The following is a 19,750-nucleotide window of genomic DNA, read 5'->3' on the forward strand; positions in this document are numbered from 1 at the left end:
CGTACTTTTGGCCCCCGGGCCAAAACTCCTCAGCTGGCCCAGCAGTCCAGCACCCGGGGCCAACTCATCATTCACCCAGCCACGGCCGAGTCGGTCAACGAATTGCCGTCGGGAATTTGTCCCGTATTTTGACCTTTTGTCCCTTATTTGGGAGTGAGAACGTTGGCGACTCGACCCCCACACGACCTTTTTGCGGAGTTCAGAAGAGGTCACCGACACTGCTCATTGCTTATAATTGAGAGCCACTGAGATAATTATGTCCCATTATTTTGCTTAAAGGTTTAAATTTGGTCTGTATCTTCTTGTCTGCATCCAGCCCTATCATTGCTGGATCAAGGGCACTTGGTGCTTTGATCCAATGAGTCGTTGCCACTGAGGCCACCCAACATCATCTCCTTCCATTCACACACAGCATCTGTCGGAGAAACGCCACAACAACCTCGTCCTAACCTAGACTGAAGCTCTTTCACCCCTCCAATGATCCTGATGTTGTCAGTAACTCAGCGGGACGGACAGCATCTCTGGAGAGAAGGAATGGGTGATGTTTCGGCGTAGGGTCTCGACCCATCCTTTCTCTCCAGAGATACTGCCTGTCCCGCTGAGTTACTCCAGCATTTTGTGTCTATTTTTGGTTTAAGCCAGCACCTGCAGGGCGTGGGCCTGCCACGTGGGCGGTACGGTGGCGCAGCGGTAGAGTTGCTGCCTTACAGCACTTGCAGCGTCGGAGACCCCGGTTCGATCCCGACTACAGGTGCTGTCTGTACGGAGTTTGTACGTTCTCCCCGTGACCCGCATGGGTTTTCTCCGAAATCTTCGGTTTCCTTCCACAAATACGTACAGGTTTGTAGGTTAATTGGCTTGATTTACGTGTAAATTGTCCCTAGTGCATGTAGGATTCCGTTAATGTGCGGGGATCGCAGGTCGGCGCAGACTCGGTGGGCCGAATGGCCTGTTTCCGTGCTGTATCTCTAAACAAAACTAAATCTGCAGTTCCTTCCGAACGTTATCGATGGCCTCTGTTCAATCTTTGCACCCTATCACTGCCCCATATTTTTCTCACAGAGAGCTGTGAGTCTGTGGAATTCTCTGCCTCAGAGGGCAGTGGAGGCCGGTTCTCTGGATACTTTCAAGAGAGAGCTAGATAGGGCTCTTCAAGATAACGGAGTCAGGGGATATGGGGAGAAGGCAGGAACGGGGTACTGATTGTGGATGATCAGCCATGATCGCATTGAATGGCGGTGCAGGCTCGAAGGGCCGAATGGCCTACTCCTGCACCTATTGTCTATTGTCTATCTCCAGCAGGGATGAGCGTCCCACTTCACGGACACTGCAGATCACGTCCCTCCCCTCTTCCCCAATGGGATTCCTCACACCATCCCAGCCAGTTCTGGGAATGTCAGGAATTTGCAACTGAGGATCGGGCCAAGCACGCCACCCATCATGTGCACGGCAAAGCAAGAGATTTGCGGAATAAAACCCAACAGAGACTCATTTATTAGGTGCCGGCGAGATTCTGACCTTGGCCCTTCTCGACGTTTGTATATTTTTCTGGGCAGTTGCCAGATGCTGAATGGGTTTTTTTTTTCGCAGCCTGCACAGTGTGAGTTCTGGAGCAACATGTGTCTAAAGCAGCTTATATAGAGCTAATCGCTCAGCTGCACGCGGGCTGGCAGTCAGCTAATAGGTGGCAGGTGCCTTGTCCCCTCGAACACACCATTCGGAGATAGACACAAAAAGCTGGAGTAACTCAGCGGGACAGGCAGCATCTCTGGAGAGAAGGAACGGGTGACGTTTCGGGTCGAGACCCTTCTTCAGACTGAGATTCAGGGGAGAGGGAAACGAGAGCTATAGACGGTGATGTAGAGAGATATGGAACAAAGGAATGAAAGATAAGCAATAATGTAACCAGGGGCCACAGTTTAAGAATAAGGAGTAAACCATTTAGAACGGAGACGAGGCAACATTTTTTCTCACTAGAGTGGTGAGTCTGTGGAATTCTCTGCCTCAGAGGGCGGTGGAGGCAGGTTCTCTGGATGCTTTCAAGAGAGAGCTAGATAGGGCTCTTAAAAATAGCGGAGTCAGGGGATATGGGGAGAAGGCAGGAACGGGGTACCGATTGGGGATGATCAGCCATGATCACATTGAATGGCGGTGCTGGCTCGAAGGGCCGAATGGCCTACTCCTGCACCTATTGTCTATTGTCTATTGTAATGATGATAAAGGAAACAGCATCCCTGGGGAGAAGGAATGGATGACGTTTCAGGTCGAGACCCCTCCTTTAGAAGAAGATAATTTAGTAGTAGTCTCGACACAAAACGTCGCTCATTCCTTCTCTCCGGAGATGCAGCCTGTCCCGCTGAGTTACTCCAGCACTTTGTGTCTTATCTTCGGTTTAAACCAGCGTCTGCAGTTCGCTCCTACACACCATTAGGCAAGCAGTTTTCAATTAGGATTGACTCACACAGCAGACTGCTGCGTCCACTGACATTTTGTGCTATGATCTAATTCCGCGCTCCAGTACTCTCCAGCAAGCTGGGAGGGTGATCCTTGTAGGTGAAAGGGCAGGAGGAGTTATTAGTCGGACGTTTACATTTTGTTTGGCTTCGGTATGAGCCACTATTGAGAGCTCTTGAATATATTTCACACAGTTCATTTCTCATAAAAGTTTTTTGTTAAACATCTGATTTTCTTTCTTCTTGTTTTGAAACTACTTTTCTCACTCTTCCTGGACTGTTGGTATTGTCACCTTAGGCTTATTGTCTTTGGTTCTGATAATGCCAGTGGCTTATTAATAAGATTATGAAGAGCCCAAACAGTCTTTCCAGGCGAGGCGGAGGTTCACCTGCACCTCCTCCAACCTCACCTACTGCATCCGCTGTTCCAGGTGTCAACATCTCCACGTCGGCGAGACCAAGCGCAGGCTCGGCGATCGCTTCGCCCAACACCTCCGCTCAGTCCGCATTAACCAAACTGATCTCCCGGTGGCCCAGCACTTCAACTCCCCCTCCCATTCCCAATCTGACCTTTCTGTCCTGGGTCTCCTCCATTGTCAGAGTGAGGCCCAGCGCAAATTGGAGGAACAGCACCTCACATTTCGCTTGGGTAGCTTACACCCTAGCGGTATGAACGTTGACTTCTCTAACTTCAGGTTGCCCTTGCTTTATCTCTCCATCCCCTCTCCCTTCCCAGTTCTCCCACCAGTCTTACTGTCTCCGCATACATTCTTCCTTTGTCCCGCCTTACGAAGGGTCTCGACCCGAAACGCCAGCCATTCCTTCTCTCCTGAGATGCAGCCTGACCCGCTGAGTCACTCCAGCATTTGGTGTCTACCTACAATTGTAAAGTCATCCAGTTATGGTCAACGCACCTTCTGGTGGGCGTCCGTTCTAAACGACTGTCCTGTTCTTCATTGCAGACATCGCTGGCTGGGCTGAAGTGGTTGGATAACCGGAAAGCAGTCTTCAAGTTGGAGCTACGCCCAGTGTCGACGATATACCCTCAGGTTAATGATTTCATGGCTACCAGAAGGTTGGGTTAGATTTGATCACGGGCTGGTGGAGCACCTGCTGGTTCACTCCACTGTATTGGCCCAACACAACATGGCAGACAAGCTGTGCGACACCAAACCAGCCACAAGCTCATCTTGCTGAGTGACTTGCTTTGCCCTCTACTATCTGACACTTCCATCCCGGGAAAAGGCTCTGACTGTCAACATCAGCGTTTCTCAACCCTCGCAGAACCCTTTTCATGTCTCAGGGAACCCCGACATAAAAATGATAATATATCTTTATTATTCTTTCTCTTTCATAAACTTCATAAAATTCATAAGGCAAACATAATATATTTTTTCTGATAACTGGGTTAAGCAAAAACTTACGTGCGTTGTTCTCAAGTTTATTGACAATGCAAAAAAAAAACAAATTGCTTGTTCAAAACTGAAGCAAATAAAGGCAAACAGAAGAACTAACGTTGGAGGAGAAAGAGAGAAAGAGAGAGAGAGAAAACAACACACATAAACTTTTGATAAACTAACAAAAATAAACATAAACATACTTAAAATTTTAAAATTCACACAACATCCCTAAATGTTGTGTAAAAATTACTAAATAGCGTGGGTGAATGAGGGACTATACTTGCACGCCAGGAAGCACAGACAGGACTGATGGAGACCGTGCGTGCGTATGTACTCGAGTGAGTCGCTTGATGATACACAAATCCGTCACGTACAGCTCCTGTCCACTGACCACCAAGAACCAGTGGCCACAGTCTTAGAATAAAGGGGAGGTCATTTAAGACTGAGGTGAGAAAAAACTTTTTCACCTAGAGTTGTGAATTTATGGAATTCCCTGCCACAGAGGGCAGTGGAGGCCAAGTCACTGGATGGGTTTAAGAGTGAGTTAGATAGAGCTCTAGGGGCTTGTGGAATCAAGGGATATGGGGAGAAGGCAGGCACAGGTTATTGATAGGTGACGATCAGCCATGATCACAATGAATGGCGGTGCTGGCTCGAAGGGCCGAATGGCCTCCTCCTGCACCTATTTTCTATGTTTCTAAAGGCATGTCACACTGTCGGCGTACAGACATCGCAAAAATGACTCAGAAATACATTTACATATGATTAGCCTATTTATCGCTGTTTTTCTTGGAACCCCCTGCGACCTCTCGTGAAACCCTCGCGTTGAGAGACGCTGGTCTATACTGTCCACGCCTCCCATCATTTTATAAACTTCAGGCTTATTGTTCTGTTGGTCTCATCTTCTCGTGAGGTCACTGAGTGAAGTCAATAGCAACATACTGTAGATTGGGCAACTCGGTCAGGATGGCCAAGTTGGGCTGAATGGCCTGTTTCCATGCTGTATGCCTAATCAAACAGCAGAACACGCTCATATTCTGAAAACATTTAGTTTAGTTTAGTTTAGAGATACAGGCCCTTCAGCCCACCAAGCCCACGCCGACCAGCGATCCTCGCACACTTATGCTATCCTACACACACAAGGAACAATTTACAATTACACTAAGCCAATTTACCTACAAATCTGTATGTCTTTGGAGCGTGGGAGGAAACCACAGATCCCAGAGTAAATCCACGCAGGTCACGGGGAGAACGTACAAACTCCGTACCGACAGCACCCTTAGTCAGGATCGAACCCGGGACTCTGGTGCTGTGAGGCAGCAACTCTACCTCTGCGCCACCGTGCCGCCCATTTTGATGACACCAGAATTAATATAAATCAGTCTCATGAGTTTGGTTTCATTTTGTTCAAAGTTATAAAAGGAAACACAGTGGCGCAGCGGTAGAATTGCTGCCTCACAGCGTCAGAGACCCGGGTTCGATCCTGACTACGGGTGCTGTCTGTACGGAGTTTGTACATTCTCCCCGTGGACTGCGTGGGTTTTCTCCGGGATCTGTGGTTTCCTTCCACATTCCAAAGACATACAGGTTTGTAGGTTAATTGGCTTCGGTAAAATTGTAAATTGTCCCTGGTGTGTCCCGCTTACGCGATATTTTCGGCGACTTGCCGGCACCCGTCATAGTCGCAGCAGGTCTCTGAAAATGTTCAACATGTTGAAAATCCAACGGCGACCCGAACAAGGTACGACTCTTTGGGCGACTACTCACGACCATATAGGCTTCACCCCCGCCACACGTCACCAGTCACCAGTAGTCCCCTCAGTCGCCTTAAAGAGTCGTAGCGTCTTTCTGGTCGCCGCTGAATTTTCAACATGTTGAAAAATTTCCGGCGACCTGTGACGGGTGCCGGCAGTCGCCGAAAAAGTCGCGTAAGTGGGACATAGAAACATAGAAACATAGAAACATAGAAACATAGAAATTAGGTGCAGGAGTAGGCCATTCGGCCCTTCGAGCCTGCACCGCCATTCAATATGATCATGGCTGATCATCCAACTCAGTATCCCGTACCTGCCTTCTCTCCATACCCTCTGATCCCCTTAGCCACAAGGGCCACATCTAACTCCCTCTTAAATATAGCCAATGAACTGGCCTCGACTACCCTCTGTGGCAGAGAGTTCACCACTCTCTGTGTGAAAAAAGTACTTCTCATCTTGGTTTTAAAGGATTTCCCCCTTATCCTTAAGCTGTGACCCCTTGTCCTGGACTTCCCCAACATCGGGAGCAATCTTCCTGCATCTAGCCTGTCCAACCCCTTAAGAATTTTGTAAGTTTCTATAAGATCCCCTCTCAATCTCCTAAATTCTAGAGAGTATAAACCAAGTCTATCCAGTCTTTCTTCATAAGACAGTCCTGACATCCCAGGAATCAGTCTGGTGAACCTTCTCTGCACTCCCTCTATGGCAATAATGTCCTTCCTCAGATTTGGAGACCAAAACTGTACGCAATACTCCAGGTGTGGTCTCACCAAGACCCTGTACAACTGCAGTAGAACCTCCCTGCTCCTATACTCAAATCCTTTTGCTATGAAAGCTAACATACCATTCGCTTTCTTCACTGCCTGCTGCACCTGCATGCCCACTTTCAATGACTGGTGTACCATGACACCCAGGTCTCGCTGCATCTCCCCTTTTCCTAGTCGGCCAGTGTAGCGGCGCCTGCTGGCGTACGTTGAGATCGAACGCCGGCGTTCGGAAGCCGTGGTCACGTGACTCGGGAGGGGCTGCTTGTTTCGCGCGGTTTTTCACTTGTGCGCGTTAGTTCAGCGCTGACCATCGTGGTTGGCAGACGTGCCTGAAGAACCTGTATACTGGAAGTCGAACTTTTGAATAAAGATCTGTTGAAAACTCCAGTTGTCGTTTCTCAGACCACTAAAGCAGGCCCATTAGTGTGTGGGGGTCGCTGGTCGGTGGAGACTTGGTGGGCCGAAGGGCCTGTTTCTGCACTGTATCTCTATACTAAACTAAAACAACCTGAAATGATACAGTTTACAAGATTAACGGCTGACAACATTATCCTGGGATCCCTATAACCCAATTGCAATGTGATCTGTTTACTGCAGGATAGAAACCTGGAGCGGTTCTTCTCGCTGTGTGAAAGCGCGTGCGAACACCACGCTGTAACCCAGCAGACAGAGGCACTCAGGCAGGCTGTCTCTGCCCTCAAGCTGGTTCCGATGGAAGAGTTAATCTGCTTCTTGTACGTGGTGTTGGACAAACTGCTCACGCTCCTGACGCTGAGCTCCACGAAGACAACAGAAGGAGGTTTGATGAACTCTACTGTCTCGACCCGAAACATCACCCATTCCTTCTCTCCAGAGATGCTGCCTGTCCCGCTGAGTTACTCCAGCATTTTGTGCCTATCAACCATACACTCGCTGCATAAACTTCAGCAACTGGAAGCATAGAAAATAGGTGCAGGTGTAGGCCATTCCGGCCCTTTGTGCCAGCACCGCCATTCAATATGATCATCGCTGATCATCCAGATTCAGCACCCCTTTCCTGCTTTCTCCCATATCCCTTGATTCCGTTAGCCCTAAGAGCTAAATCTAACTCTCTCTTAAAAACATCAGCCGCCACTGCCTTCTGTGGCAGAGAATTCCACAGATTCACAACTCTCTGGATGAAAATGTTTTTCCTCATCTCGGTCCTAAATGGCCGACCCCTTGTTCTTAAACTGTGACCCCTGGTTCTGGACTCCCCCGACATGGGAAACATTTTTCCTGCATCTAGCCTGTCCAATCCCTTCTGAATGCCTCGGTATTCATCTCCCTTATTTCACATTTATGGGGTTCAATCGAATTTGGAAATTCACTTCAACCTTGTAAGTCAAAGTTATCCTCACAGCCTCGCTGCTTTCCATTCAGAGACCACACTTTAGACTGTTTTTATCAGTCTATTTCTTTATGCCAATGTGTCTCTTTATCTTTCCCTGTGCTTATACTCTACTTTTCGCTCTGTGTGCAGAACTCCCACCTCTCTTTCAGCTCTTAGTGATCCACAGTCCATTTCCCGCCATCCTCTGCTAATTCCTCTCCCCCCCCCCCCAACATCTCTCCTCTCCTTCTGTAGAATGTTGATTCTTGCTGGGTTCTGGTCAAGCGAAGCTACTTATTAATAGCTGGCTATCAATTAACAAACCGACCGAACAGATTGTGAGCAAGGGACACTGAAGTTAGGAAGGAACTGCAGATGCTGCTTTAAACCAAAGATAGACACAAAATGCTGGAGTAACTCAGCATCTCCGGGGAGAAGGAAGGGGTGACGTTTCGGGTAGGGTCAGTCTGAAGAAAGGTCTCGACCCGAAAAGGTCACCCATTCCTTCTCTCCAGAGATTTTTCTCACTTTTGAGATTTTTCTACACTTTTTCTCACAGAGAGTTGTGAGTCTGTGGAATTCTCGAATTCTCTGCCTCAGAGGGCGGTGGAGGTCAGTTCTCTGGATACTTTCAAAAGAGAGCTAGATAGGGCTCTTAAAGATAGCGGAGTCAGGGGAATGGTGAGAAGGCAGGAACGGGGTAATGATTGGGAAAGGTCAGCCATGATCACATTAAATGGCGGTGCTGACCCGAACGGCTGAATTATCTACTCCTGCACCTATTGTCTATTATCTATTGCCTATTGAAGAAGGGTCTCGACCCGAAACGTCACCCATTCCCTCTCTCCAGAGATGCTGCCTGACCCACTGAGTTACTCCAGATTTTCGTGTCCATCTTCGGTTTCAACCAACATTTGCAGTTTCTTCCGAGACAACAAATTTAGGAGTTAGCAGTTCCCCCATTTATCAATTGTTTCTTCAACTGTAAGACTTAATCCAGACAAATATTAATCAATGTCACCCATGTCAAACCTAACTTCTGCAACCGTTCATATATGCAATATGTAAAGGCTAAACTGCATCATATATCTGCTTCTCTTGGAAAGAGGAAGCAATTGAAAGATGTTTTATGGGGAGTAATGAGAATGAGAATGTGATGTGCAGGGTCGGTGCTTGGCTTCTGAGCCACTGTGAACTGTCTGAAACTCCGGGATCGTTTTATGGGTCTGATATTAAATTGGAGTGAGGTCCCGTGGAAAGAATTTGGATGTGAGTGTCCGGTGCCCCCTGGTGGAAATTTTATTACAGTTTACAGATACAGTGCGGAATCAGGCCCTTCGGCCCATCGAGCCCGCGCTGCCCAACGATCGCCCACACGCCAGTCCTATCCTAACACTAGGGCCACTTAATCTACAAACATGCACGCCCTTGGAATGTTGGGGGAAACCGGAACACCCAGAGAAAACCCACGCGGTCGCGGGGAGAACGTACAAACTCCGTACAGACAGCGCCCGTAGTCAGGGTCGAACCCAGGTCTGAGTTACCCCGGCATCTTGTGCCTATCTTCGGTATAAACCACCATCTGCAGTTCCTTCCGACACATAACTGCCCCCTGCATTAGTTCAGTTAGATATCAGAGTGGGACATTTGCATTAAAGTTGGGCCAATTGATGATAGACACAAAGTGTGGGAGTAACTCAGCTGGCCAGGCAGCATCTCTGGAGAAAAATGAATGGGTGACGTTTCGGGTAGAGACCCTTCTTCAGACTCAACGAACCTGACTTCAATATGTAACCTACTCTACCCATTGCAAGCCATTGAACTACGACTGATTCCTGGGATGTCAGGACTGTCTTATGAAGAAAGACTGGATAGACTTATAACCATATAACCATATAACAATTACAGCACGGAAACAGGCCATCTCGGCCCTACAAGTCCGCGCCGAACAATTTTTTTTCCCTTAGTCCCACCTGCCTGCACTCATACCATAACCCTCCATTCCCTTCTCATCCATATGCCTATCCAATTTATTCTTAAATGATACCAACGAACCTGCCGCCACCACTTCCACTGGAAGCTCATTCCACACCGCTACCACTCTCTGAGTAAAGAAGTTAGATTAGATTATTAGATTAGATTAGATTATTCCTTTAATAATCCTTTTCAGGAAATTACAGTGCCACGACAGCTTCAAGACAAACATAACACCACGCTTTCATACATAACAAGTTAAAATACGTTAAAATACAAGTTAAAATACAATTAATTAAAAAAAAAGTGCAGTTATTTATGCTCATTATAAAGTCTTATAGCAGCTGGTAAACAGGACTTCCTGTATCTCTCCGTTTTGCACATTGGTGCAATCAGCCTCTGACTGAAGATGCTGCTCTTGATCACCTTCAGGGCATGGAGTGGGTGAGTGGGGTTTGTCATTATAGAACCTAGTTTATTTAGAGTTCTGGCCTCTGCCACCTGCTGGACCGTTCGTTGCTCAGCCCCGACCACTGAGCCGGCCTTCCTGATTAGTTTGTCCAGTCTGTTTTTATCCGCTATACGGGCGCCATCTCCCCAACAGTTCCCCCTCATGTTACCCCTAAACTTCTGTCCCTTAATTCTGAAGTCATGTCCTCTTGTTTGAATCTTCCCTATTCTCAAAGGGAAAAGCTTGCTCACATCAACTCTGTCTATCCCTCTCATCATTTTAAAGACCTCTATCAAGTCCCCCCTTAACCTTCTGCGCTCCAGAGAATAAAGACCTAACTTATTCAACCTATCTCTGTAACTTAGTTGTTGAAACCCAGGCAACATTCTAGTAAATCTCCTCTGTACTCTCTCTATTTTGTTGACATCCTTCCTATAATTGGGCGACCAAAATTGTACACCATACTCCAGATTTGGTCTCACCAATGCCTTGTACAATTTTAACATTACATCCCAGCTTCTATACTCAATGCTCTGATTTATAAAGGCTAGCATACCAAAAGCTTTCTTTACCACCCTATCTATATGAGATTCCACCTTCAAGGAACTATGCACGGTTATTCCCAGATCCCTCTGTTCAACTGATTTCTTCAATTCCCTACCATTTATCATGTACGTCCTATTTTGATTTGTCCTGCCAAGGTGTAACACCTCACATTTATCAGCATTAAACTCCATCTGCCATCTTTCAGCCCATTTTTCCAAATGGCCTAAATCACTCTGTAGACTTTGGAAATCCTCTTCATTATCCACAACACCCCCTATCTTGGTATCATCTGCATGGTTTATACTCTCTAGAATTTAGGAGATTGAGAGGGGATCTTATAGAAACTTATAAAATTCTTAAGGGGTTGGACAGGCTAGATGCAGGAAGATTGCTCCCGATGTTGGGGAAGTCCAGGACAAGGGGTCACAGCTTAAGGATAAGGGGGAAATCCTTTAAAACCGAGATGAGAAGAACTTTTTTCACACAGAGAGTGGTGAATCTCTGGAACTCCCTGCCACAGAGGGTAGTCGAGGCCAGTTCATTGGCTATATTTAAGAGGGAGTTAGATGTGGCCCTTGTGGCTAAGGGGATCAGAGGGTATGGAGAGAAGGCAGGTACGGGATACTGAGTTGGATGATCAGCCATGATCATATTGAATGGCGGTGCAGGCTCGAAGGGCCGAATGGCCTACTCCTGCACCTAATTTCTATGTTTCTATGTTTCTATTGCTAGAGTCTCTGGAGAAAAAGGAATGGGTGATGTTTCGGGTGGAGACCCTTGATCCGGGCTAACCGATGCTCTAATATTCCAGCAGGAGCCAGGCTGGCACTAACTTTCCAAGTTGCCGTTGATTGTGTTTCTTTTACTCACAGCCCTGGTCAGCAAAGAAATCTTTGAAATGCTGATTGCAATTGTGGACCAGCTGCATAGCAGTGAGGAGATGCCGAAAGATTCAATGGGACGGAATCAGTCCCTGGCGACATATGTACACCACTTGTTCAGCATGCCAGGTACCTGTACTCCGATCAGCACGCTCTCCCGGTCAACAGATCGACAATGAACTGCAACACTTACAGCGCAGAGCAAGATTTGCTCAACTAACTCCAAGCTAAATTTTTTATTTTTTTAAAAATAATATTTTTATCAGAAGCAGTGTACATTAGTAGTATAAACCGCGGCATATGACAAAATACATTTATTGTACATCTTCCATTTTAAAAATAGAAATAGAAAAAGAGAAGAGGAGCACGAAAGAGAGAGAGAGTGAAAGGGCTAGTAAGTGTGTAAACCCCAAAACTACCAAAGAGTGTAGTCGCAGAGTGAATGAGAAAAAAACGTATCAAAAAATAAAAAGACAAAAACGAAAAAGAATAAAAATAAAAAGAGAAAAAAAACAAAACAAACAAAATAAAATACGTGTTGATATACCTACTTCATTTCTCACCACACCCATCACCCTGTCCGTAAATCGGTTTAATTCCGAAGTTGTGTTGCACCATACTATGCTTGTAATGAATCAATGAAAGGAGACCATACCTTTAAAAATTGCTCTGATTTTCCTGCTAAGACGATTCTCATATCTTCAAGATGTAGCGTCTCAGACATGCTTGTGATCCACATTTTAAGAGTTGGGGTGGGCGCATTTTTCCAAAATTTAACTACACGTTTTTTTGCCATTATCAGGCCATAATTGAGGAAACGTCTCGAAACTAAATTGTACTAAAACGATGGTGATGTCTATGAGAGAGTTTGTGAAAACTTCCTAGAGCAGCTGATCGACAGTAAATAGAGGAAATGTTAAAAAGAAAAAAGAAAATGAATGAAACAGAGAATGAAAGCAATAGAAAATGTATAGGAATCTGAGGGGTAACTTCTTCACACACAGAGGGTGGTGGGTGCATGGAACAGGCTGTCAGAGGAGGTAGTTGAGGCTGGGACTATCCCAACATTTAGGAAACAGTTAGACAGGTACATCGAAGGTAGACACAAAATGGTGGAGTAACAGCAGGTGAGGCGGCATCTATGGAGAGAAGGAATTGCCGATGTTTCGGGTTGAGACCCTTCTGGAAACAGCTGATGAGGCAGCATCTATGGAGCGAAGGAATAGGTGACGTTTCGGGTCGAGACCCGGATGACTCAAAGTCATTCTGTTTTGTGGTGTTCCGTCGATTTAGTTCCCAACGAGGCTGAAGTCACGGAGTCTGAGAAATACGCCACTATCCGACCAGAGAGCGCAACAGCAGTGCTGCAGATGATGCGGAAACTCAGCACGAGTGACTCCGAGGTGCAGACGGCTAAAGCCAGCGTGCCTGGGGGCAGCGGCCTGAAACCGTCAAAGGTCAGCTCACTGCTCGTGTGGGAGGGGGAACAAAAATGGACAATGGGGACCCAGCGTGTGGAGTGGGGGGGGGGGGAGGGGAACGAAAGTGGACTTGGCACGGATACTGTGGATTCTTTGTCAGCCCCTTTATGTGGCCACTATTTGCATACCTTGGGCATGCAAGCAAAGAATTTTACCGTGACTTGTCACAATAAAGTATTCAACCGTTCATTAATTCTTCACCACAGTCAAGTCTATTTTTCTTTTTCCTCAGTCATTGGTTTAATTAACTTTTTATTTTGGTGAATTTATCTGCAGTTATTCCATGAGGAATTAGCCTATCATATCGTGTTCACCAACGGAAAGATGAGGAACCAAGTGTACATGCATCTGTGGTTCTTCTGCGAGCTCTTGGTGAGTCATTGCCCTTTGCTAACTTGTTGCCATCAACACCACAGGAGTCCAATGTAGGAATATTGGATGACAAAGCAGAATTCATTCGCGAGGAGAGGCAAGGAGCTAGAGGCAAAGAAAGGGATTTTGAATGGACATTAACAAATGGGCATTTACAAGTTGCCAAAAGCTGGTGCAGGGGGGCAAATAATTATCAGTCTGCAGAAGGATCTCGACCTGAAACGTCACTGCCCATCCCTCCCCACCCAGATGGACAGCACTCTAGACAATAGACAATAGGTGCAGGAGTAGGCCATTCGGTCCTTCGAGCCAGCACCGCCATTCAATGTGATCACGGCTGATCATCCCCAATCAGTACCCCGTTCCTGCCTTCTCCCCATGTCCCCTGACTCCACTATTTTTAAGAGCCCTATCTATCTCTCTCTTGAAAGCATCCAGAGAACTGGCCTCCACTGAGGCAGAGAATTCCACTTTGTGCCTATCTTCGGTGTAAACCAGCATAAACTCCCCCTCACCACTTTACCTCCCCTTCCCATTCCCACGCCGACCTATCTGTCTTAGGCCTCCATTGTCAGAGTGAGACTAAACGCATGTTGGAGGAACAGCATCTCATATTTCGCTTGTGCAGCTTAAACCCAGTGGCATGAATATTCAGTAGATTTCTCTCACTTCAAGTAAACCCTGCATTCCCTCTCTTTCCATCCCTTCCCCCACCCAAGTCACACCAGCTTCTCGTTCCCACCTAGCAAACAGCTAACAAAGGCCTGTTTCCTTTATCATCGTTACATTTTTGCATACCTTTCATTCATTTGTTCCATATCTCTCTGCATCACTGTCCATATCTCTCGTTTCTCTTTCCCCTGACGAGTCTGAAGAAGGGTCTCAACCCGAAATGTCACCCATGCCTTCTCTCCAGAGATGCTGCCTGTCCCGTTGAGTTACTCCAGCTTTTTGCGTTTTGATCAAGGTCCGAGCATCTGCAGATTGTTGTAGGTGCAAATACTGTAATAATCAAATGGGCAGATATACGCAAATTGTTATTGGCATTGATTAATTACTAAGTGTAACCGAGATACGGTGGAAAAATCTCGTGTGCTGATCAGTCAAATCAAACTATACATGAGTACACGAAGTGTGCAGGAAGGAACTGCAGATGCTGGTTTACTCTGAAGATAGACACAAAGTGCTGGAGTAACTCACGGGTCAGGCAGCATCTCTGGAGAGAAGGAATAGGTGACGTTTCGAGTCGGGATCATTCGTCTGACTGAAGAAGACCTGAATCTGAAGAAGGGTCTCGACCCAAAACGTAGCCTATTCCTTTTCTCCAGAGACGCTGCCTGACCCGCTGAGTTAAGCTAATCTTGGAGAGCGGAAAAGGCAAGAATGCAGAAATCTTGTCTCTTTAATAGTTGTCTCCTGGATCGCTGCCAGTTAGCGAGACTTGCTGGTCGCTGGGGAACGCTGGAGAAAGGGGGGTGGAGGGCAGGGAAGGTGGGGGCAGGTGGGCAGGGGGGAGCAGGCCAGGTATTTGTTGCACATGATCATACAGAAGATAATTCAGTCTGAAGAAGGGTATCGACCCGAAACGCCACCCAAATTCGTTGTTTTGCGCACACAAGGTATGCAAAGAGTCGCTATATAAAGGGCACCGACAAATCTACCACAGTTCCTCCTTTGTCCACACCTCCCCCCCCCCTCTGGGTCCCTCCACGCCAGTTTCTGATTTATTCTCATGATGCATAGAAACAACTCATATACAAGAGTGGCCAGGTTTATGGGGCCATTTTCAAAGACCCAGCTGCTGCAGTTGGACACAAAGACCCGTTGCAGCCTTCGCCTCCGTCCGCACTGTCCCGTGAACCGTGGTCCCTCTCACGTGCCCCGTCTACACTAGTCCCACCTGCATGCGTTGGGCCCACATCCCTCCAAACATGTCCTATCCATGCACCTGTCTAATTACTTCTTAAACGTTGCGATCGTCCCAGCCTCAACTACCTCCTCCGGCAGCTCGTTCCACCACCATTTGTGTGAAAATGATACCCCTCGGGTTCCCGTTGAATCTTTCCCCCTTCACCTTAATTCATGGCCTTCTCCCAAAGAACCACACCTACAGCGATTTGAAATGTGGATTTTGTTACTAGGTAGACAAAAGTGCTGGAGAAACTCAGCAGGTGCAGCAGCATCTATGGAGCGAAGGAAATCGGCAACGTTTCGGGCCGAAACCCTTGAAGGAAATAGGCAACGTTTCGGGCCGAAACCCGGAAGGGTTTCGCCCCGAAACGTTGCCTATTTCCTTCGCTCCATAGATGCCGCTGCACCCGCTGAGTTTCTCCAGCACTTTTGTCTACCTTCGATTTTCCAGCATCTGCGGTTCCTTCTTAAACCAAATGGATTTTATTACTACTGGGACTGTTGCTACAAACTTCATTCTGCTCCCAGTGTGAAACACTGCCGTTCTGCCCAGCCGTACAGATGTGAGACAGATGTTCTTTCTGGCACAACTCTGCTGTGGCTCAGTCAGTAAACCGGAGAGAGAGGAAAGAGAATTAGGTTGCAAGTGGAACCCAGGCTGGGTTTTTTGGAAGCCGTTCTATTTTGATTCCAGACTGACGTTGTTGCCCGTGGTAACCCCCCCCGCACCCTTCTTTTAACTTTCAGGTCAAAAGCATGAGTCAGTACGTCTCGGACACAGTGGGCTGGAGTTCCTCTCGCAGCCTGAGGTACCCGGAGCATTTCCCTGGCATCATCTACACGCTGGTCAACATTGCCACCGAGTTTGTGAAACATCAGGTGGGTGGGTTGCAACAGCATCCAGTTCAGATTCAGATTCAGATTCAGATTCAACTTTAATTGTCATTGTCAGTGTACAGTAGAGACAACGAAATGCATTTAGCATCTCCCTGGAAGAGCGACATAGAATATGATTTCAATAAATCAATAAATCTATTTACATGTATACAGACATAGTCTTTCTCCTGTGGGAGGAGTGTCCGGGGGGGGGGGGGTGATTGGCAGTCACCGAGGTACGTTGTTGAGTAGAGTGACAGCCGCAGGGAAGAAGCTGTTCCTGGACCTGCTGGTTCGGCAACGGAGAGACCTGTAGCGCCTCCCGGATGGGAGGAGGGTAAACAGTCCATGGTTGGGGTGAGAGCAGTCCTTGGCGATGCTGAGCGCCCTCCGCAGACAACGCTTGCTTTGGACAGATTCAATGGAGGGGAGCGAGGAACCGGTGATGCGTTGGGCAATTTTCACCACCCTCTGCAATGCCTTCCGGTCGGAGACAGAGCAGTTACCGTACCATACTGTGATACAGTCGGTAAGGATGCTCTCGATGGTGCAGCGGTAGAAGTTCACCAGGATCTGAGGAGACAGATGGACCTTCTTCAGTCTCCTCAGGAAGAAGAGACGCTGGTGAGCCTCCTTGACCAGAGTTGAGGTATTGTGGGTCCAAGAGAGGTTCCAGCTCACCGCCACCCGACACTGTGGCGTTGCCTGCACCAGAACGCCACGAGGCCATCGTTTCATATTTCATGTCGTTTGTGTTTTTATGACCGTTGACAGATCGATTTCCCTCCTGGGATAAATAAAGTTGTATTGTATCGTATTGCATCGTATAAGACATAGAAACATAGAAAATAGGTGTAGGAGTAGGCCATTCGGCCCTTCGAGCCTGCACCGCCATTCAATATGATCATGGCTGATCATCCAACTCAGTATCCCATACCTGCCTTCTCTCCATACCCCCTGATCCCTTGAGCCACAAGGGCCACATCTAACTCCCTCTTAAATATAGCCAATGAACTGGCCTCAACTACCTTCTGTGGTAGAGAATTCCAGAGATTCACCACTCTCTGCGTAAAAAATGTTTTTCCCATCTCGGTCCTAAAAGATTACCCCTTTATCCTTAAACTGTGACCCCTTGTTCTGGACATAGGAGTGGAATTAGGTCATCCGGCCCATCGAGTCTACTCCGCCATCCAATCATGGCTGATCTATCTCTCCCTCCGAACCCCATTCTCCTGCCTTCTCCCCATCACCCCTAACACCCGTACTAATCAAGAATCTATCTATCTCTGCCTTAAATATATCCACTTAAAGCACTTGGGCCTCTGCATCCATCTGTGGCAAAGAATTCCACACAATCACCACCCTCTGACTGAAGAAACTCCTCCTCATCTCCACTCTAACTGCACGTCCTCTCATTCCGAATGTTGTGCCCTCTGGTTGCACACTCTCCCGTCACTGGAGTCATCCTCTCTACATCCGCTCTTCCTTGGCCTTTCATTACTCAGTGGGTTTCACTGAGATTCCTCCCTCGTCCTCCCAAACGACACGCTGGTCTGGCAGTGCAGCTTCTTCAGGTTTCCTGGGCAAAAAGACTGCAGGTGCTGACATCTGGAACAAAAATCAGTAAAGCATTGTTGTACTCCACTTTGGAACAAAGGCTTTATATAAAGCGTTGGAGTATTACATTCTGGAACAAATGCGTTTAGATAAATCACCGAGGCGTTCTATCAAGGAAGAATGTGAGCAAGGGGAAACGGTGTACCTGTGGCTCAACAAACAGCCCATTGGTCACTTTTGTGAGATTGATTAGTTTGACTGGTTAAGCATCGATATACTGCGGTAAATTATTTATTTATAGAGGTGTCAGCTCCAACAACGCATAAATCAAAAATATTCGTGAAACACAGAGTGCCTATCCACCTTTATACTTCACTTTAGACTCTAGAGATACAGCACGGAAACAGGCCCTTCGGCCCACCGAGTCCGTACGTCCAGCAATCACCCTGTACACCAGGGGTCGGCAACCTACGGCCCCCGGGCCGAATGCGGCCCGTAACCCGGAATCATCCGGCCCGCAGGCAGATTTTTCCCCCCGGAATCATCTGGCCCGCCGGAGCGCTGAGCGCGGCCAAACTCCGGCTGTACCGCATCCTGCGCAAAGCCGCCGGCACGGCCGCGCACCTTCTGCGAACACGTGATTTGATGCCTGCCATCCGGGGCAGGATCCATGTGTCCACGTGATAGACGTGGCCCGCCATCCGCTCACAGACATGCGTCCCGGCCCCTATGCAGAACAAGGTTGCCCACCCCTTGCTGTACACTAACACTATCCTACACACACTCAGGACAATTTACACTTATACCAAGCCAATTATCTCACAAACCTGTATGTCTTTGGAGTGTGGGAGGAAGCCAGGGCACCCGGTGAAAACCCACGCAGTGACAAGGAGAAGGTACAAACTCCGCGCAGACAGCGCCCAGAGTCAGGATCGAACCCGGGACTCCGGCGCTGTAAGGCAGCAACTCTACCGCTGGACCACCGTGCTGCCCTGTATGCCCGCATTATTATTCTCCAAGATAGGGATTCCCACTCCACAGGAAGATAGAAGTCACAAGATGATTACTGCCACAGTCGGGTAAGCTCAGGTCCAGGATAGGTGGAGTGCTGACGGAGAGAGAAGCAATTCGTAGGGTAAGGAAGATCTTTCAGGAAGGAGTGATGGGGTCGAGGAAAGTGCGTTCACGTCGCGGCCCTGTTTCCACCACCACGCACAAGAAGCGATAAGACAGACACCATTGTACGCAGATGCCGAGAAGTGTGTTCAGTTCCGTCCGAACAACTTCCGATCTTGTTTAAGAAGGAACTGCAGATGCTGGAAAATCGAAGGTAGACAAAAGTGCTGGAGAAACTCAGCGGGTGCAGCAGCATCTATGGAGCGAAGGAAATAGGCAACGTTTCGGGCCGAAACGTTGCCTATTTCCTTCAAGGGTTTTGGCTATACCACTCACCCACCCATCCCTCTCTCTCCCTCGTGGACAAAAGTGCTGGAAAGTGCTGAAAGAAGTGCTGAAAAATCCTTTCGGGTTTCGGCCCGAAACGTTGCCTATTTCCTTCGCTCCATTAGATAGAAACATAGAAACATAGAAATTAGGTGCAGGAGTAGGCCATTCGGCCCTTCGAGCCTGCACCGCCATTCAATATGATCATGGCTGATCATCCAACTCAGTATCCTGTACCTGCCTTCTCTCCATTACCCTCTGATCCCCTTAGCCACAAGGGCCACATCTAACTCCCTCTTAAATATAGCCAATGAACTGGCCTCGACTACCCTCTGTGGCAGAGAGTTCCAGAGATTCATCACTCTCTGTGTGAAAAAAGTTCTTCTCATCTCGGTTTTAAAGGATTTCCCCCTTATCCTTAAGCTGTGACCCCTTGTCCTGGACTTCCCCAACATCGGGAGCAATCTTCCTGCATCTAGCCTGTCCAACCCCTTAAGAATTTTGTAAGTTTCTATAAGATCCCCTCTCAATCT

General features: G+C 47.7%; 1 protein-coding gene across 4 annotated transcripts in view; it reads left to right on the top strand.

Moving 5' to 3' along the window:
* The window catches only part of LOC116989602 (dedicator of cytokinesis protein 7-like), a 145,476-nt gene that overhangs the window by 80,741 nt on the left and 44,985 nt on the right, over positions 1–19,750 (top strand). For all 4 annotated transcript variants that reach the window (XM_033047150.1, XM_033047153.1, XM_033047152.1 and 1 more), the window contains exons 19-24: positions 3,416–3,502; positions 6,972–7,173; positions 11,569–11,706; positions 12,871–13,034; positions 13,335–13,430; positions 16,089–16,220. In XM_033047150.1, the coding sequence (XP_032903041.1) occupies positions 3,416–3,502; positions 6,972–7,173; positions 11,569–11,706; positions 12,871–13,034; positions 13,335–13,430; positions 16,089–16,220 (819 nt within the window). The remainder of the gene's footprint in view (positions 1–3,415; positions 3,503–6,971; positions 7,174–11,568; positions 11,707–12,870; positions 13,035–13,334; positions 13,431–16,088; positions 16,221–19,750) is intronic.

The sequence above is a fragment of the Amblyraja radiata genome, chromosome 29, assembly GCF_010909765.2.
Source record: "Amblyraja radiata isolate CabotCenter1 chromosome 29, sAmbRad1.1.pri, whole genome shotgun sequence".
Taxonomy (NCBI): Eukaryota; Metazoa; Chordata; class Chondrichthyes; order Rajiformes; family Rajidae; genus Amblyraja; species Amblyraja radiata.